The 22,080-nt window shown below is 36.5% G+C and overlaps 1 protein-coding gene across 4 annotated transcripts in view; it reads left to right on the top strand.

Annotated features, from left to right (window-relative positions):
- The window catches only part of LOC150105306 (polyamine-transporting ATPase 13A3-like), a 479,234-nt gene that overhangs the window by 265,187 nt on the left and 191,967 nt on the right, over positions 1 to 22,080 (top strand). For all 4 annotated transcript variants that reach the window (XM_090394686.1, XM_090394683.1, XM_090394684.1 and 1 more), the window contains 2 exons: positions 8,788 to 8,935; positions 11,078 to 11,230. In XM_090394686.1, coding sequence (XP_090250812.1) covers positions 8,788 to 8,935; positions 11,078 to 11,230 — 301 coding nt within the window. The remainder of the gene's footprint in view (positions 1 to 8,787; positions 8,936 to 11,077; positions 11,231 to 22,080) is intronic.

Raw genomic sequence — 22,080 nt, 5'->3', positions numbered from 1 at the left:
TTGGGAAATGTTTGTCTAGTGCATGTCAAAACCATGCTTATGCATAAGAGACAACAGTGCATACATAAATCTCATTGTGTGATGCTGTTTTGCTGTGCTCATTATAATTGTAAATAACAAAATTTTCAATGCATAGTCTATTCTATCTATATTATATATTCTAGATTAGGTTCTTATATATATATATATAAATAACACGGAAACAGTACGTCGAGCTCCAATCCCATATGTTTCAGAACTAATTTCCAGAATTCTGAAGAAATACAATTTAGTGGCTTCTTTTATACCTATCAATAAACTATCAATGTGTTTCCCTTCTTCAAAAGATAAACGCTCACTGATATCTCTCCTTGGTATATACCAAGTTCCTTGTGACTGCCATCTATCCTACTTAAGACAAACTGGATGCTCTATTGAAAACAGAATACAAAAACAGCAATCATATATTTGCAACAGGAAATCTAATAAATCTGGCTTCACTCAACACCACATAACACAGATCACAATATTCTTTGATCTGGAATCCAGCTACCTTATTGTTGTCGATACAAATTTGAGCATTTGTTTATAAAGAGGGCTCAGGCCTTGCTTCATCGCCAAAATTGAATTGGAACAACTGCCCATCTTTTTCTAAAATATGGGAAAGCCTTATTAGAATAACACATCATTATTTATTTATATATTTATTTTACAGTTACAACATCATGCTGTTGTAAGTATAACATCATGCTGCTCTTTCTATTTAAAATCAATCCCTTGTTTGCATTCTACATTGTAATCAACTGTCACTGCCACCGAAGATGGTCTGTAAGTTTCAGACCGAAATATCTGGCTTTCTAAACAAATAAATAGTATTACCTATGGATTGTGTTTTCATGTAAATAAGTAATATAGCAGTTTGTGTAGTTTTGCTATTAGTAGTTGACTAGCCTTGATTAGCTTTAAGTTACCAGTGAAATTATTTTTAAATTTAGCAGTAACAAGAATTGGCAGGATGTACATACCTCTCTACATCATTGTAATTAAAATGCATGTAGGAGTATTTTATATCTAGTGTGTGAAATAGTCACCAAATGGTAAAGAAACTTCACAGCACCACAAATAAATGTATCAAGCCCACCACGAAAAGTTATCTTTGCAGTTTGTGATACTTGACTGTTGTGACGTCATGTCTTTCACGCAGTTGCAAATCAGAGAATACAGTGGATGCTGTGCTGTGGTATGAAACAAACAGCAGATGGACACAAAAAAAAGAATACATTCATAGAGAGAGAGAGAGTGACATTGGAAAAAATGGAACAGATAGAAAAAGGAAAAAGAGAGTTGTAAATGATTCCCTTTAAGAAATAAAGAAAAATATAAGGAATCTTTGTAAATTCCTTATTTGTTCACTTCAAACTTCAATTAAAAATTAACTCATGATTTTTAATTGCAGATTGGAAAAAAAAGTCTATTTCCTGTGTTTATGGAACTGACAGCCATCAAGTAAAACACACGAACATTACAAAATAGATGTATTTCTGTTTCATTGTTGGATAGTTGAAACATGAAGTAAACTGTTAATGTTTTTGGTACTTGTCATAAAAGAAACTGAATATACTTGTAGTAAGACATGTAGTAAGAAACTAGAGCTATGAAAAGTAATTTTTTGTGTGATTGTGTGCAGAGAAATTGTCGCTGCTATTTTTACTTAAAGTTCTTCTATTAGCTCAAAACACTCAAAGCAAGATTGGCAGTTTTCTGTTATGTCTGTTTGAACCTCTGACTTAAATATGTTTGCTTCTACCTCTGCAGATATTTTGTATTTAATGAGAAGACCCAATGTTTTAAGGTCATGAATATATGTGTGTTAATGAGTAGAAGGATCATTATTTTTTTTTAATATACTGTTTTATTCTATATGTTCTCTCTCTCTTTCCCTCCCTCTCCATGCACACACACACACACACTCTCTTTGTCAATAAAATCTATAAAAATAAAACTTAATTTTCATGTGTATGTGTGGAGTGAAGCACCATAGGGGAAAATATATTAACATTACTTAACAGGATTAGTCAGTAAACTTGACATGTTCTTTCTATAAGGAATTTGCTCTAGTACAATGACTTCAGTTTTTCTTTCAGATGATGCTTTGTTTGGAGGAAACATATTCCTTAAGGACAGTCTGCTCTTTTTTTCATGGTACTTGTAATTTTTATGTTCTTCATGATTAGAACTGGCAGATCGCAACTGGATCAAAGTATAAAAAATCATTGGAGTGCAGCATCTGAGTAAACACCTGGGAAGGCAAAAGTTGGTGGAGGTGGTGGGAGGCTTATTCTCTGCTAATGAAAGAATCCAGAAAATTTCCATGATGGGTGGAAATGCTACATGAATATGTAATTAACATGAAATGCTGACCTTTTACATAGCATATGGAAATTTGATTAGCTGTTTTCTGAGAAAAATAAAATTAAGCTCTATAACTATCGACGTAGTTTATCCATGTTAATCAATTTGCTAATATGTGTACTTTCATTCTTGTTTTTAGAGAGACGAGCAGTTTTATTCTGATTTTCATCTATATTTCACCCTGGCATAAGCATACAATTAATAGTTTCTGTGTGATGTAACTTTGAGACTTTATATATATATATATATATATATATATATATATATGTATGCTATCTGGTTGGCTAAGTGGTTAGTGTATCCGCTCTTCAGCCAAAAGGCTGCAGGTTCAAATTCTGCCGTGGACATGGATATTTGTGATTGTCTGTGAAAATACTGGTGGTGGGCAGTAGATGGCACTGGTGTAGTTGCAGTTTATTGTAGTTGGTGGATTGAGTGGTGGAGCTGGAGAGTTGTAGAGTAGGTGTCCTCCCCTTGATGAGTCTTTGGACTCCCTGGAGTTGTCATGTAATAATAATAATATTGAGAGCAGTTGACTTCATCCCAGTTTCTTGTCAGTAATATACAAGCCAAAAATAATAATTTCTTATGAAGTATAATATACTACCCAGTTAAAAACTTGCATGACTATCCTGAAAAAGAAAAGGTCACTAGTGGTGTGCTGCGTGGGTTCAACTTTGGGGCCATTGTTGCTTAGTTTGTATGTTAATGATATTGGGATAGGCTTAACTAGTGATATGCAGATGATGCAAGACTGGGGAGAGCAATGCAGAGTCAAGTGGATGTTATCACATTACATGAGGACTTGAACAATGGAATGCAAAGTATACACTTGGTGGGGAAACTTTAACAGAAGTAGAGGAGATGAGAGATCTAGGAATGATGGTGGACAAGGACCTGAAATTCAGGGGCCACATTGCACAAGTTGTGAAGACATCACATCGGATAATGGCAATGATGTGGAGGACCTTGACATGCAGAAATGGAGAGGTTACAATGCCTTTGTATAAGGCAGGGGTTGGCAAACGTTTTAGACCATCGACCCCTTCATGCAATCCTTGATCCATCATCGATCCCCAATATGTTAAATAAATGATGTCAATAAAAAATTTCTCAATTTAAAAATAATTCCTTCACCCTTTTCATTGTTTCATTGGTAAATGATGGTATAAATCCAAATTTTAAATACTCTTGCAAATACTGTCGGCACTTCTTACTATCAGGAGCCACCATTATGGGCACTATAACTTTAAAAAAATTACATAGTAAATTTTATGTTATCAGATCACTGAACACCACTCTGATAGCTATGGGTGATAAATGTGTACTAGCCCTAATTGTCTCTGTTCTAGATGTCTTCATCGGGAGAGCGTGCGCTTCTCACTTGTTGGCTCAGCCGATCAGTTAGTTGGAATTGAATGTTTTCTAGGTGTTACTCAAAATCGTTTTCGGTGTTTATTAACTCTCTTTTGACCCCTGGATATTTATCGACCCCCAGGGGGTCGATATCGACCACTTTGCTGATCTCTGGTATAAGGCCTTATTCAGGCCTCATATGGATTATTGTGCACAGATTTGGTCGCTGGGTTTTCATGGTGATAAGGATATGTTGGAAAGGGTCCAGAAATGATTCAAAAAGGTGGTCATCAGTGGTCTTTGGAATGTGGGGTACGAGGACAGATTGAGAGAATGTAAGTTGCAGAGCAGCCTTGTGAATAGGAGGACTAGAGAAGATATGATCGAGACATATAAGTTAGTCAGGGGTTATTATCAGGTCGACATGGAAGAGATTTTTTATAGAATGGGAAAGGGGATAGAATGAGAGGCCACCGATGGAAACTGTATAAGGAGGGTGTGAGCAGAGCAGTGAGGACTAGGTTCTTTGCATGGAGAGTGGTTGGTGAGGGGAATGCATTGCCTGAGTGTGATGTTGGCTATAGACACTTTGAATCAGTTTAAAGCTTGGTTGGTTTAGCATTGTGTGCAATTGTGTGTACCTCTCACCATGAGTCTCTGACTCCATGGAGGTCAAATGTTAATAATAATATCTGTGTAGCAAACCTACAATTTTCTTCCAACAGAACTTTCATCATCAAATTCCTGCCATGTACCCTCAAGGGGTGTACAGGATATGATAGTACTACATGAAAATTTTACATCATTACTAACTTCCTATCTACGATTTTCCTCCAGCTCAGTCTATTACTTGTCAAGACTCCATCATTATCAGATCTTATATTTCTATCGTCTAAGGCACTTTGTACCGTATCAATCCACCTATATCTTGGTTTTTCTCTGGGTTGTTTTCCTGCCAACCTGACAGAGAACACTTGTTTTACTAATCTTTCCTCGCCCATTCTGTTTAAGTGACCATACCACCTGAGATTAACTCTGCTAATGCATTCCTGAATACTGACAGTGTCAAGTTCTTTCCTAGTATCCTCATTTTTAATATGATATTGCCATTAATGCCATCTATTCAAATCTTTAATCTTTCTCGGGACTCTCATATCTGCAGTCTCTAGTCTTTGGTCAAGTGTTTTACTTCTGACCCAGCTCTCAGATCCATAGGTTAAAACTGGTTTGAACACTGTTCAAACCAGTTTTAACTGACACCATATAACTGTACTGTTTTGAATAGTTTCTCTCTTGGCACCTTGTCACATGCCTTTTCCAGATCGACAAAACTTAAATACAGATGTTGGAAGTTTGCGCCTGAAAATATCTTCAGGACTAAGGTAAGGTGGTACATCCCTTGGCAACTCGTAGCAAAGGTGGACCAAGCTCTGCCTTCCAGTGACGAGACCTCAATAAAGGTTGAAACCAGTCTGGGTACTGGCCCTTCGCTTAATGCATAACAGTATATATGTCTGCAAGGAGATGTGCTTTGCATTATGAGAGATACTGAGACAAGGAGTGATGAGAACTTGGTCCACCTTTGCTGCACGTTGCCAAGGGATGTACCACCTTACCTCAGTCCTGAAGATATTTTCAAGCACGCAAACTTTGTTTGCTTACACTTGGATAAAGGTTTCAACGACATTTATTAAATACAGATCTTTGTTATATTCCAATGATTTCTCAACTATTTGTCGTAAAGTGATGATCTAATCTTGACAGCCTCTATTTGGCCCGAATTAAGCTTGTTCTTCACCAAGCTTTTCTTCCACAATTCTTTGCAACCATTTCTCAAGTATACTTGCATAAATCTTACCAGGAACACTCAGTAGGAAAATACCTCTGTAATTCTCACATTCAGTTTTATTTCCCCTTTTTATATATGGCTACTATGAGAACTCTACTCCAATCATCGGGAAATTTGTCCCTCTGTCCATGCCTTCTGAACTATGCAGTGCAGCCACTGTAAGACTTTTATACCTTCATACTTGATCATTTTTTCTGGTCGAATATCATCTACTCCTGCTGCCTTTCCACATTTCAGGCTTTTGATGACTTTTTCTACTTCAAGTATGGATATGTATTCCTGACTGTATGCCTGTTGAGTGTTTTTTACCACTGTGCTATCACCGCTTGTTTCATTTAGCTATTTTTTGAAGTAATTACTCCCTACTTCAAGGATTCTTATTTTTAGAGGGACCTGTGGCATAGTATAATTATTAAAAACAACACGTAAGTCCACAGTAATAACTTTAATTAATAAATAAGGTAGATATTTCATACTAAAACTAATAGTACATCTTCAGTGTTACAAACAGATAGGAATAGAATACAAGTAATGAACATTCATTGGATCACCTATTTAAATACAATGTTGTCGTGAGCTAGGAAATGAAAGAAATTAATAAATAATTAATATTTAAGATAATTAGTTTTTTAATGATTACATAAAATAAAAGTCTCCCAGATCTTCGAGAGAGAGAGAGAGGCAATCATTTCGATTTAAATTTGGTCGGTGGAAAAAGAGCTTCACAACTTTCTTTGAAGAGGGTGTTCATATGTGAATCTGCATCTATGAAGGAGAATATCTTTATCCCACTGGATATTATGGGTAGTGGTAATACTGGTGCTAGACCAGACTTCTGAGGTTTGTTGTAATCAATGTAATATTGATGTTCTTTAATTCTTTTTTCCACAGAACGGCCAGTTTGTCCAAAATAAGAAACATCGCATTCACAAGGAATTTGGTAAACACCACCCAAAGACATAGATGACAGTTTATCTTTTTTAGAAGGCAATAAGGAAGAAATTTTGTTGATAGGAATATAAGTGGGAATCAATTGGTACTTATTTAAAATTCTACCTATAGGTTCTGAGATTCCTGGAATGGAGGGGATTGGAACTCTTCGAACTGTTGAAGAAACCTTAGATATTGGAACTTGAGATTCAAATATCTGTTGGATTTGATTAGGGTGGTAATCATTAGATACCATTAACTTTTTAATGATAGAAAGTTCTTGTTGTAAGATTTCTAGAGAAGAGCAAACTTTATGTGCCCTATTAATTAGAGATTTAAGAATGCCAAATTTTTGAGATGTATGGTGAAGAGACTTTTTCTGTATGTATCTGCCAGTATGTTGAAGGTACAGCCATGGGTAGTCCTTTGTCTCCACCTTTGGTTAACTATTTTTTGAAACAATTCGAAGAGACTATGTTTTCATCCATTCACCCTCAACCATCTCTTTGGTGTCGTTATGTCGATGATGTTTTTGCCATTTGGTCACATACCGAAGATGAGCTTTCCACCTTTCTACAACAGATAAATAGCCTTCATCCTGGTATCCAATTTGCCATGGAAAAGGAAAATTCTGGTACTTTATCATTTTTGGACATCCTGCTTACTCGGACTTCTTCTGGTACCTTATCTACAAGCGTCTTTCGAAAGCCCACATTTACTGGAACACATATCGATGGAACATAACATGCTCACACACATTTATTGCTCAGAAAGATCTTGCTAATTTTTGTCTTTTTTTGTTTCAGCCACCCCTATTATGTCGATCTGATACTTATTTAATTCCTCGGCTAGCTCCATTTCTTTGCCATTCAGGCTTCTTATGTTTTCAGTACTGATCTTTAATTTTAGTGATGTTGAGTTGGGATGTGTTTTCAGAATTTTTCCAGTAGCTGACTTTTTGCTGTTCATCCAGATTCCATGGCAAAAACAACGGGGACCTTGTTTAACCAGGTGACGTCCCAGCTGGCATGAAATTTTATCATGTTTTACCACCATTTTGTATTTTGGTTTAAGCCAATAAGAATTCAATTTGATCAGCTAAATCCGAAATTTCCAGCTCATCCTCTTTCGTTCGGTATCTAGGTAGCCCAACAGGGTGCACCACGAGAAAGTGAGGATTGGACTTTAGCTCAGAAGCCCTGGTCGGTTCTCCGCATTACTTTAAAAGCTATATGGAGGTCTCCTCTCAGTTATACAGTTACATTTGTCATATCTTTAATTTTCATCCCCCACCCCCAGGAAACTAGAAGTAGTGACTCTCTTGGCAAGCACAATTTTTAAGATTGAATCATCATACCTCGTCACCCTTTTTTTTTTCTTAGATTTTAATTGACTTATCTTGTTTTTATTAATTTTAAAATTACCAAGTTCAGTGCTTTCCTTCGTCTTCTTGTTCTGATCCTTTTTCTTATTCCTAAGTTTTATTAAATGTTTTTTCACATATTCTAATTCTCTGATTGATTTTCTAATAATTTCTTTTAATTGAGGTATATCCAATATCAGCTTATCCTTGAATAAGCTGACATTATCATGAAATTATCTTCATTACTGCAGTAACAGTTTTGCTCATTGGGACAAGCGCTCTCCTCAGTAGTAACAACTTTATCTTGAGCTTTAAACACTATCCTGTTGTGATGACTTTTTAGTGCCATTCTTAAGAGTACTAAAAACTAATAATATTTCTACAATTATGTTATTAAATGCTGTAGTACAATAATTACATTAAAAAAAAAACTATAATAATATACAAAAAATATAACAAGTTATATTTTTTATATATTATTGTAGTTTTGTATATTAAGTCAACATTCAGATAACATCTCAATTGTCAAGATCATTAACAATCAATGACCTAAACACTGATTTCCATGTTATTCTTCTCCACTACTTCCAAAACAGTTTCGTGTTGTTTCTTTTGCTAGCAAGACCGTAGTTCTTCTCCCACTCCCTTTGATAATACTCGGCTCAAACACTCAATAAATCAACAAAAATCACCAATCTTTAAGGCACTTTCAAAAGCACGTATTTTCACCAGATAGGCTCAAACCCAGTTTCAATTACACTATTTAGATAGTGAATTTACTTCCTCTAAATATTAGATGTGGTTTTCAGAGTTTCAAATATTTTTTATGCTTTGTCATGTTAATCATTTGTTTATTTCTTATAGTAAAGACTGTAACAAAAAGTTTTTTTTCTTTAAGTTTCCAGAGTTTTCAAATGAACATTGCTGATATTGATGATTGCACCCCATTCAAGGCTGCTATGGCAACTTGTCATAGTTTAACCAGAATTCAAGGAAAATTATGTGGTGATCCTCTTGATATAAAAATGTTTGAATCCACACAGTGGGTGAGTAATATTAAAATGATTACTCTGATAGAATAAATATACGTTTCTCAATTTCAGTTGAAAAGAGGGGTTGTGTGTGGCATTATGTTTATGAAAATTTTAATGTTGTCATATATTAAAACTGGGTAAATTATGCAAAAATATTTCAGTGTCAACTTCCCCTTAAAGCTGTGCAAGTGAGCAAGATATATTTTACATGTTCTGAATCTTAAAAAGAATTTCATATTTTTTTTCTTTTGCACAGCTCTCATGTTGGCAGACTTACAAATGAAAAGCATGCACTTTAAAAAAACCTTCTAAAACTCATACAGTTGACTTTCATTGTAGCACGCTTGAAAAGCTACAGGAACAGTTTGTTATAGCAGATAGTATGCTTAGCAAAATTTATATTAGCAGTATGCCTATGCCACATTGGTTTAGCCTCTTACTAGTTAAAACAGCATTTGCTTGTGAGAGTCAACTATAATTATTATATCCAAAGCAAACTTTAGCAGTGTACTTAACATCCCAGTTATCGAGATCATGAACGATTAATTCACTAAATACTGATCTCCATATTATTCTTCATGCTTGCAAAACAGTTTTGTCTTGTTTCTTTTGCTAACAAGACCTTTGATAATAGCTCAACAGGCAAGACGAACTCTCTACTTGGACTGACTCTTACTTCTAACCTCTCTTGGCACAAGCACATCACTTCTGCAGCATCTTCAGCCCCCAATAAATTTGTAATCTTTTTTTGTTCAAGATGTTACTGTTTGCCTCAGTACATATCTTCCCAATCATAGAGTACATATTCTCATTTGGAATGGTGCATCAAAAACCTCTTAAAATATTCTGGATTTTCTCCAAAAGAACATAGTTGAGCTAATAATGAACCCTCTCTCACAAACTGATTCCTTGTCCTGTTTCACAGATAGCTGTTTCTGCATTGTCTGTGAAACAGAACAAGGTTTCACAGACAATGCAGCTGTTTCTGCATTCAACTAAACCTACCATAACATGAGATCAGCTACTTAGTATCCATTTACAATTCAACTGCTACACCAAACTTGCTACTTCTCCTAATCTTTCATTCCTGTTAGTTGTCTGTAATCTTTTCCATAAAAGATCAAACCTCCAGCTCTTCAAAAAAGAACATCAACAAATTCCTTCTGTTGTAATCTCTTCTCACATGGCATTTTTTGCTATAGGTTCTGCTGCCTGTCATGTGCAAGAATGATATGATAAAATAAAATCTTTAACAAATTTAAAAAATTTAATTAAACTGTTTTTATTTAATTGAGTCCATTATGGATAACATCAAAAGGCTGAAAGATTCCATTGTTTGTAGTGTTGCCCTTTCTTTTCCTACTTAAAAAAACAGGTTACTTTATCATTACTTTTTATTCCCATATTTAATCTCTTTAAAAACAATAGTTCCTGCCAGAGAAATATTTGTCTGTGAATAATTTTCATAATTATCAGAGAAAGAGCCATAAGGCTTAATTTTGGGGATGTAAAATAAATGAAATAGGGATATGTTAAAGATCCAACCTTATTTCAGTTCTAAATATGTGTAGAAACTTTGAACCTTTCAAAAATTTGACCAGAGCTTGTGAGAATACACTCCTCAGCATTAGAGTTTCCTTAAACTGAAAAAAACTGGTGATAAAGACTGGTTTTGAATGTTTTGAAACCCAAAGTTTTTACATATATTCAGCTTGGAAATAAGGTTGGATCTTTAATATCCCCTATTTCTATTTAATTTCCTTACATTTCAATACAATTGTTTAAATGCAGTATAAAAATTTCCAGTAAAATGGGACATATGTATATCTATTTTAAGATTATATAAATTTTCATAAAAAAAGGTGAAAGAGCACCAAACATATTACTATCAAATACTTAATAGTTTGGAACATCAAACTTAAGTTTCATGTTCCAACTTAGTTTTCAGTTTCCTTTTGCTTATAATAATAAAATTATTTGCTGCACTTTATGGATATGAAGAGCAGTTTGGCCTTAATTTCAGGGTATGTAATGCTATGTTTTAAAATCTGTGAATGGAATGTTGTTATTATTTTGTTATATAAATCGATTCTCTGGTTTGATAAATTTTTTTTTTTTTTAATTTTTGTTTATTTTTTCCTCTTTATATTAAAGGAGTTAGATGAGCCAGGTGAGGATACGTCGAAATATGATATTTTAATGCCTACAATAGTATACCCTTTGAAAAGTCCTGATTCTTATTCAATGAAAACAAATTCTGTACATGATATCAGAAGTAGTTCTTTGGAGATGAATATAGGTGCAGAGGTAAGTTTCCACATCCTCACCTCTTCAAGTTAAAACTTCAACTAGATAGCTTCAAAATTTTCAAATGGTTATTATAAATAATTTCTAATAACCATCGTATTTTATACAAAAATTAGTCATTGCTACATGTGGTATAAGTTGGACTCAAATGATTTATATTATATAATGGATAAGTATATGTAAGAAAAGTTTGTTACTGAACTGCATAATGACAACTAGATAATTTATTTACACATATGGCTTTGTGAAACTGTCAAGTGAAATGTACAATTGCAATATCCAGAAACAAATGATGAAAATCTTAACATGTAAAAGTTCATTACATAAAAGGCACAAACTGCTTTCCAAGTCTTCCTTTAAAAAAAAAAACAAAAGTAATTACAACTACAGATCAATGTCCAGTCTGGAGAGCCAATCCAAGGCCTCATCCGTCACCCTGTGGATGTCCTGTAGGCCACCACCGTGAAATTGGTGCCTTGGGCAGTCGTACACAGTATGAGTAATCGTCTGAGCCATGGGAGAACAATCACAATAAGGGTGGTCTAATAGTCCCCATTTATGTAGTAGATAGCCACATCTGCCCTGCTTAGTTCTGATCCTGTTGATTGATGACTAAATCTTCCTAGGAAGAGCAAAACCAGTCTGCAGAGCCAGGGATCTTCTACCAGGAAGCCGTTTGTTGGGAGATTGTTGGGCCAGTATTCTCTCCATATGTCAGGTGTTGATGGCAGGGGAGCTGAAGAGAGTTCGCCCATGGACCAGAGAGGCTTCTAGATTTTAGGCAAAGACCAGGCAGATTTATGAGAGTCTGGTGCAGGGGCAGGAATGGGTTGCTCATTGTTTTATTAAATTCTTTAATTGAAGCTTGTCTTCTCCATATGTTTAGTGGAGCAATGTTAGATAGGACAGGCAGCCAGGAGAGAGGGGTGTTTCTGACTGTCCCACTAATTGTGTGCATGGTAGAGTTTAGCTGGGTGTCTATAATGTTAGTGTGTGTGCGCGCTTCTTTCCCAGACAGGGGCACAATATTCTGCTGCAGAAAAAGCGAGGGCTAGTGTAGATGACCTTAGGACTTCTGCACTACAATCCCAGGTTGTTCCAGCAAGCCTTGATATGATATTGTTTCTCGTTTTAATTTTGTTGGATAGGTTGGTGATGTGCCTTTTATAGGCTTCTGTCCAGGCTCACTCCAAGGTATTTCGGGTGAGGCTCGTGTTGTGCCATTTTTCCAGAGAAAGAAAGGTTCAGGTGTCGATTCACCTCAGCATTGTTCAGGTGAAATACTGTGGACACAGCTTTTGTTGGATTTGGCTTCAAGTATCACTGCTTGAAGTACTCTTCCAGGATGTTCAGGTCTGTGTTCAAGGTTGGTAAAGGAGGTACATTGATGTAGGATCACTAGGTCATCAGCATACATATACTTGCTTGAGCTGGTATGTGGTAAGTCGTACACGTAGATGTTAAAAAGTAAAGGAGTAACACAGAGCCCTGTGGGAGACCATTGTGGAGGAATCTGGGCCTGCTCTTTTTTCCATCAATATGGACCCAGATCTTTCTGTTGGAGAGAATGGATTCAAAAAGCTGGAAAGTTTTTTGCACCTTATTATATTACCTAGCTTTAGGAGGAGGCCCCTGATCCAGACTGTGTCATAAGCTGATGTTAGGTCAATGAAAGTGGCTCCAGATTTCAGTTTCTTCTGGAAGCCTGCTTCAATCTGTGTTGTCAGGGCCAGGACCTGGTCACAGCAACTTCTTCCTGGCCTGAAGCCAGCTTGTTCAATCGGAAGTGTTCTTTCGATGAGTGGGGAAATTCTTTTAAGGAGAATTCTTTCAAAGAGCTTAAAGGTGGAGCAAAGCAAGGAGATAGGTCGTATAATTTTCACATCATTTGGATCTTTCCCTGGTTTGGGCATGGCAATTATTTTGCCTTCCCGCCACAGATTTGGTAGTTTACCAGTCATTATAATTTCTGAGAAAAGGGCGGCCAGCCATGTTTAGCCTTGTTGACCAAAATGTTTTAGAAACTCAGGGAAGATACCATCCACTATTGCAGCCTTGCCATTCTTGGTGAGTTTTAAGGCTACCTGTACCTCTTCCCGAGATACGGTGTACAAGTTCAGGAAGCTCAGTCCTGTCTTCGGTATTTGTCTGATGGAAGATTGCACAGCAATTTTCCTGATAGAGCTGGGACGTATCATGGAGGTTTTCAATAAATGATTAGCTATTTGATCAAGAGTTATCTCTGTTGTTTTGTTTGTTGTTTGTTGGTTCTGCCCCACCTAATTTTCTCAGAAGTGACCAGCTTTTCTTAGATGTGGTGAAATAGAGTTCATGGATGGTTGAGATCCATCTTTCCTTTCTGTTTTTATCCAGGGTTGCTATGAGCTTCTTAGCGACAGTTGGGTCTTCAGTTTCCTTGTATTTGGCTAAAAGCTCTTCAGTTTCTCTACTCCTGCATGGGATGTATTGCTTTCTGTAGCCTCTAGGAATAGTGGCTTTGGCTGCAGTTTTGATTAGTTTAACAAATCTAGGATAGCAATTAGGAGTGGGTGGAATTGCTCTAATGGTTTGCTCAATTTGTTCCTGAAATGCATTCTAGTTGGATCTGCGAAGGTTCCTTCTAATGATTGATGTTCCACTGATGACTGGAATTGATGTGCCTGTCTCTATTAATGTAGGACAGTGCTAACTTTAGGGAATCTATTAAGGATGGCTCTGGTTGTTGGCAGAGGGCGTTCTTCAGAATCTTTAGTGACTATGCACAGATCTGGGGTGTAGGTTCTGTTCCATCTGGCTGAGTGGAGAGTGCCCTCCTGCTTGGCATCGTAAATCAAATACAGGTTATACGGTTATATGTATCCATCCAGTTAACTAGATTGTCACCATCCTGGTTGTTAGAGGAATAGCCCCACATGGTGTGATGAGAGTTGAAGTTACCAACATAGATAGCAGAGTGAGGTGGTGGCCGGTCCATCTGATTTAGATAGTCCTATATTTTGGGAACATATCTTGAGAGAGTGTTGTTTAGGGGACTGTATCTTATTTTTTGAAGCTTACCCTCCACTCAAACAAGCAATGCGATCCTTGTTATTCTGGGCAAACGATCGAGCCAGCATGGAGCTTTTTAAGTTTTGTATTCATCATAGTTGTTGTAAGTGGTCCAGGAGGCTTGGCACCTTTGGATACCTTGTTTGAGATATTAGCTTCATGTTACATGTGATTCATCTTTGGGGCTTCTTTCGTCTCAAGCACCAACTAGATAATAGTATCATATTATAAAACTAACATCCCTTTAATGCTAATAATTAGAGCTTGAAAAATAATGCTCATCTGCTCCTCCATGATAAGTGAGAAATTTTAATTGAATAAAGAAATCAGAAGAAGGGTTTCAGTTTAATCAGAAATTTTTATTTATATAATTCTGATTCTATGGCATGTTTTATGTTCTAAATAAGTTTTTGTATTTTATCTTACTTATTGCACCCATTTGGCTGTGCCTGTTCCACCAGGTCTCTATAATAACACCCTACTATGTATTTAATCTTATTAGACTCCACATCACACTAGATGGCTTCAAACTCACTGCCACATGAAAAATGTTATTAGTATTGCAGTCATAGGTCTCAACTCTAACTGAATTCAAGACATCTCATATCATTAACAGCACGTCCCCTCTTTCCTATCCTTCCTAAAAATATGCACTCTTTGCAGGCGATACCAGCTAGTATGCCTACTTCTGATAGCCAAGTCTCACTAATGCCTACAACATGAGGTCCAAATATAATAACCAAGGCAATAAAACTATACTCCTTTATTTTTGATGCTCCTAGCATTTGTATACAGGCATAATAAATTACCACATGCTCTTTTGCATACACTAATCTGTCTTCTGCATGAGACACAGGTTGACAACTTGCAGATCTCATCTCTCTTCTTATCTAGTTCCTTACTTATGCAGCCATCATTACATGTGCTTGATAGTTCCAAATCGGATGAACACAGAATCGTTCTCTCTTCATAATTGTTTTCATAATAATAGCCATTCCCATCATTAACACAGTTATTTAGTATTCCCACTCTTACACAAATGTTATCACAATTTCTCTCATCAGAATTCAATTTCCCTGACTGTCTGTGTTAGATCTTATATCAATTAATAAATTTTCAAAACTCCTAATTCCACATGCATTCAAGTGTAGGCCGTCCCTCTTATACAAATCCAATCTTCCCACAAACTCACTCCAAACATCCATTCCTTCACACATCCTATGCATTGAATCATTTGCGATCAAATTTAGTTTTGTTTGGTATTGTAATACCATTAAAATAAATTATGAATAATGTCCTACACTTAATCTGTCAACCACATCCAGAAAACTATTAATATTAAGGAGTCATTTTCAGCTTCCAATCTGAAGTATAACTTTAAATATGAAGGCTTGTTAACAGCAAACATAGTCTAATTTTTGAATACTTTTACTTTGCTAATTAGATATTTAAAGGTTGAAGACCTCAAAATTATGTTGCCCACATGATTCTTAAATGATTCAAAATCTTCACTTTTTTTTTTTCTTTTATAGCTGTATTTTTCTACTGTAATCTCTCTTCCATTAATCTCTTTTTTAATGCATAATATGGAAAACTAGTTTTTTTTTTTTTTAACATATGGATACTAATAGTTGATATTACATTGTTTATGTTATGCAGTACTTGCCCTGTAACAGGTAGCCAGTTGTAAATTAAAGATGCCAAGAAATTATATTAATTAAACAAGAACATAACTTTTTGGTATCTTTAATTTATAGTATAACCAAGTGAAAATCTTTCATCTCTCAACAGGTAGCCAGTTGTGTAAGTATTTTTTATTTGATTCAGACATAATTGTTAAAATCTGCACCTACGGAATACATTACTTTATTCCAAAATCTTTTTGCATCCATTGAATTAGTAATATTAAATTTAATAATCTTTTGTTATGAAAAATGCAACTTATTCATCAGATTTTAAGTAAAGTGTAATGAGATGAATTCTGTAAGAGATTTTTGAAAAATCAAGCAGCCTTTCATTTCACTAGCACTCTAAAAAAACAATTGCTAGTTTGATGGACAGAGTAATTTGCATATCCACTCTCTAGTCAGTAAGTCATGGGTTTGACCTGGCATGGGCATGAAATTTTGTGATTGTCTTTAGGTGAGAGATGAATTTCATTTCCATGTGTGAGACCACCACCATGCTTTATTTGAGGCTTGAAGTGGCTTGATAAAGTTCCACGTTTAGTCTGTAAAGCATGGTTTCCAGACTATATAAAAAATAAAAAAAGCATGAAAAAATGACTTTACAATTTATTATAATAAAAATTTAAAAAAATGTTAGCTCACTCAATCCGTTCATGAGTTGTTGTAATGTCGTCCTTCAGTCTGTGGACTGATTTATGAGCACACCATTCCCACCATTTGTTCCTCTCTTTGGCGATTCTCTTTATTTCTCCATATCTTCTTGTTCTTGAATCTTCACATAGTTGTTTGATAAAGTTCATTCTTGGTCTTTCCCTTGTTCTTATACCCAGGATTTTCCCTTCTAAGTTTTCTGTTTTGAGGAAAACTTAGTAGGTGTTCTATCCATTTGAGTGGCCTCTTCTTTATGGTCTCCAGTATACTTCTTTCTTTGCCAACTTTTTTTGAGACCTTTGTCATTGCTTTTCTTTTCTTTCCAACTCACTTTCATTAATCATCTCCAGCACCACATCTCAAAGGACTCTGCATGTTTCTAGCCGTCTTTAAGGAGTGTTCAGTTTCCAACGCATATAATGTGACTAGCTAGACAAAGTTCTTTACTAGTCTTTTTCTTATTTCAATGTCGATTTGCTCTGCTGTGAGTATCTGATATTTATCATAAAATGCTTTTTTTGCCTGTATGATGATTCCTGATTTCACTTCTTTTATGCAGTGTGCATCTTCTATAATCAGATGTCCGAAGTAGGGAAGGATGTTACTTGTTTAATGGGTTTATCCCCTATTCTGATGCTCACAAATATGGGGTTTCTTTCCTATGCCTTGTTTCCATGAAGTTTATTCCCATGCCATATTCTGATGTCTTGTTATTTATTCTTTTCAGCATTTTCTCTAGTCCATTAGAGCAACCTGTTATTATTGCCTGGTTGTCTGCAGACTTAATAACATTTACTCTTTTGCCATTTATCACAATTCTGTACCCTCTTAATTTGAAGCTTTCTTTATCATTTTGTCAATGTTAAAAAGAATTGGGGAGAGTAGGCATCCTTGTCTTACACCTCTCTCAATTTTAGCAGGTTCTGACCAACCCTCTTTAAGAGACATTACTGCAGTTTGATATTTATACAGTTGCAATATCAACTTTGTTATTTGTTTTTCTACTCAAATCACTCTTAACAGTGGGAAGATTTTATGCTATCAATTGTCTTTTCATAGTCTATAAAGGGATCGTCTTGTTGTTCTATCATATGTTCAACGAGAAGACTAGGCCAGAATTGTGTCCCAGGTTCCTTGTTCTTTTCTGAACCCAAATTAGTTTTCTTCAAGATAGGTTTCAGATTTTGTACCAGTCAATTTTTTATTATTTTAGGAGTATTTTTGATGTATAACTTACTAAGCTTATTTTCCTGTAGTGGGTACATTCTGTTTAGTCTCTTCAGGGATGGGTACCATCAGAGAGTGTAAAAAAGTCTTTCAGCCATATTCCTTTTTCATAAAATCACCAATCAGTTGTCTTTTACCAGTTCACTTGCTTCCTCAGTTAGTTCTGTCTATGAGTAGGAATCATTAAAAAAAAATAATAAACACTGAAAATATCGTTTCATTTCACTCAAGCCATTTGTAAATAATGCACTTTTCACTGTCTCTCATCTGCAGAGAGAGAGAGAATCAGATATCAGAAGAAAGACATTTTTTAAAACTGCATTGTACATTTGCCAGAAACTATTCATTGAAAATTGGAAAAGCAACTGCACTATGACTTCATGGTGGAGGCCATAAATCATCACTGGTTGATTGAAAGATGATTTTTCCCTGCCTGTTTTCTCCCCTGATTCTCTTTATATATATATATATATATATATATATATATATCAGAACCCACACACAAAAGCTGCAAAACTGTTATGTTGGAGGTTTAATGGATTTTTTACAACACTCAGAAAGAATTAAATTAGAATTTAATACTCCTATATTTCGTCCTAGTCACTAGGACATCTACGGGGATTACAAAAACAATTAATGTAACATGCACACAAAAACTTACAATACTAAGCCCAACGACGTGGGTGACACTAAAGTCCTATCTAGGTGGAGCGCCCTCTAAGAGCAGTAGTAGGTGGCCTGGAATGTAAGGTGGGACCTCTGGTGATGAGTGTTTCCCAAATCTTCAGAAGCTTAATGCAACCATATTTGTTAAGATTTGGTTGGTTTCTGAGAGCTGCTGCTGCTTCTAAGAAAAGTCTCTCTTTCTTGAATTTGCTGTGGTGGAGCATGGTGGTTTTCTTCCATGATACTCTGTGGGTGGTGTCCAAAACATGGTCAGCCAAGCCTGAATGGCCATAGTTGTGTTTAACGATGTACGACTTGTGTTCCTCCAGGCGGATGGATGCCGATCTGCCTGTCTGTCCAAAGTACGCAAGCATACAGGAACAGGGTACTTTGTAAACTCCAGGCAGAGAGAGAGGGGGGAGCTGATCTTTCGTAGAACGGATAAGGGTAGCAAGTTTGCGGTAGGGCTTATATGCTGTGTGTAGGTTATACTTTTTTAGTATCTTGGCTATTTTTTCCGAAGTGCCTCGGATGTAGGGTATGGTGATGGCATTTTTAAATTCTTGTTGACGAGAGGGACAGGGAATGGGAGAGGAATTGATTATTTTTTTGATACTGTGTTCACTGTAGCCATTGGAGAGGAAAGTTCTGTGTATGTGGTTAAGCTCAGTAGTGAGGGCGGTTCCACTGGAACAAAGATTGTGGGCTCTATTGATAAGGGTTTTAATGATGCCATATTGTTGTGAGGGGATGTGGTGGGAGAGTTTGTAAATGTATCTGCCTGTGTGTGTAGGTTTTCTGTATACAGTGAAGGCAAGTGTATCATTGGGCAGGCGTGTGACTAAGGTATACACCTTAGTCACACGCCTGAAGGAAGGGTAAACAATTGTTCTTTTCCTTTTCCATAGTAAACTGGATTCTTGGATGTAGGCTATTGAGATGACCGAGGAAGGAGGCTAACGTGTCCGGGCCATGAGGCCAAATGGAGAACACATCATCTACATATCTTAGCCAGATAGAAGGTTTGAGTGGGGCTGAGTCTATGGCTCGTTTTTCGAAATCTTCCATATAGAAATTGGTAAGGGGGGTGAGAAGGGGGAACCCATGGCGGTTCCTTCTATCTGCTTGTAGATTTTGTTATTCCAAGAGAAATACCCAGAGTTGATGGCAAAGAAAAAGAGATCTAAGATGTCAGAGGGGAAAACGTTTTCTAAGAGAGACAAAGTGTCAGTTAAGGGAATATTGGTAAACAAAGAGGAGATATCAAAGCTTACCAATATGTCTGTGTTGTTCAAGGTTAAATTTTCTGTGAGGGCTTAAAGTGGGTCGAGTTTTTTATATAGGAAGCTGAATTTCTGGTGAGGGGGGGACAGAGAGTTGGCCAGTTGTTTAGACAGTCTGTAACAAGGTGCATTGGTGGCATCTACTATAGGTCTGAGTGGGGAATTGGGTTTGTGGATTTTTGGTAAACCGTATATTCGGGGGGGACGGGAGCGGAAAGGTTTAAGTTTTTTCGTGACGTCAGGGGACCAGGAGGTTACTTTTTTAAGTAAGATTTTTAATTACTTAACTTGTGTTTTTGTGGGGTCGTGTTCTAGCGGGATGTAGGTAGCGCGATCGCGGAGGATAGTGTTCATTTTACGATTGTATTCACTGGTATTAAGAACAACTGTGGCATTACTCTTATCCGTTCTGGTGATGACGATACTTTTTTTTTCTTTGCGTAGTTTCTGGAGAGCCATGCGTTGGGCATAAGATAAGTTACTTTTTGGAGGTGAAGAGTGAGCAAAAATGTTGGCTACGTCTAGTCTGATGTTGTTGGCTACCTCCGACGGTAAGCGACCTATCCCCCGTTCGACGTTAACCATTACATCGAGCACCGGCACTTCTTTCGGGGCGACGGCAAAATTACAGCCGAGGCCAAGGGCGCTGACGGCATCCTCGTTGAGCCTTTTGGAAGAGATTTTAATTACTGTCTGGAGCGGTTGAATTTGTGGTTGTGGTCTGTCTTTAACCAGGTTGCTGTATTTCTTGACGTGTTTGTTTTTTATTTTTTGAAATTCTCTCTGTGTGGAAGTTTCCGAAATGTCAGAAAGAATCGACCAAAGTTCAGGGTTAAGAAAAGTGGAGAGCTCTGTATGTAGGGAGCCAATGGCGGAGTTCGTCACTGCGAGGGCGGCACGAGTAGAGGCGATTTGCTCGTGTAGTAATGCTAGGCTGGCACTTTTATATATACGTATACATATATATATATATATATATATATATATAAAATGAAGATCAATTTCCATTCCAAAAAAGCACTCCATATATATATAAACGCGAGCAAATCGCCTCTTTATATACACGTTTATATATACGTATATATATTTATATATACGTTTATATATAAATTACTACGCGAGCAAATCGCCTCTTTATTTATAAATTACTCCGTATATATAAACGTGAGCAAATCGCCTCTTTATATACACGTTTATATATACGTATATATATACACGTTTATATATACGTATATATAAACTACTACGCGAGCAAATCGCCTCTTTATATACGTATATATTTATATATACGTTTATATATAAATTACTATGCGAGCAAATCGCCTCTTTATTTATAAATTACTCCGTATTTATAAATTACTCCGATTTGCTCGCGTAGTAGTTTATATATACGTATATATAAACGTATATATAAAGAGGCGATTTGCTCACGTTTATGTATACGTATATATAAACTACTATGCGAGCAAATCGCCTCTTTATATATACGTATATATATATATAAAATGAAGATCAATTTCCATTCCAAAAAAGCACTCCATATATATAAACGTGCCAGCCTAGCATTACTACGCGAGCAAATCGCCTCTACTCGTGCCGCCCTCGCAGTGACGAACGCCGCCATTGGCTCCCTACATACAGAGCTCTCCACTGTTCTTAACCCTGAACTTTGGTCGATTCTCTCTCACATTTCGGAAACTTCCACACAGAGAGAATTTCAAAAAATTAAAAACGAACACGTCAAGAAATACAGCAACCTGGTTAAAGACAAACCACAACCACAAATTCAACCGCTCCAGACAGTAATTAAAATCGCTTCCAAAAGGCTCAACGAGGATGCCGTCAGCGCCCTTGGCCTCGGCTGTAATTTTGCCGTCGCCCCGAAAGAAGTGCCGGTGCTCGATGTAATGGTTAACGTCGAACGGGGGATCGGTCGCTTACTGTCGGAGGTAGCCAACATCTTCGCTCACTCTTCACCTCCAAAAAGTAACTTATCTTATGCCCAACGCATGGCTCTCCAGAAGCTACGCAAAGAAAAAAGTATTGTCATCACCAGAATGGATAAGGGTAATGCCACAGTTGTTCTTAATACCAGCGAATACAATCGTAAAATGAACACTATCCTCCGCGATCACGCTACCTACATCCCGCTAGAACACAACCCCACAAAAACACAAGTTAAGAAATTAAAAATCTTACTTAAAAAAGTAACCTCCTGGTCCCCTGACGTCACGAAAAAACTTAAACCTTTCCGCTCCCGTCCCCCCCGAATATACGGTTTACCAAA

Source organism: Typopeltis vanoorti, chromosome 6 (assembly GCF_054136105.1).
Source record: "Typopeltis vanoorti isolate ZY-2024b chromosome 6, IOZ_Tvanoo_1.0, whole genome shotgun sequence".
Taxonomy (NCBI): Eukaryota; Metazoa; Arthropoda; class Arachnida; order Uropygi; family Thelyphonidae; genus Typopeltis; species Typopeltis vanoorti.
The sequence above is the reverse complement of the archived record's forward strand: the minus strand, read 5'-3'. Positions and strand labels throughout refer to the sequence as shown.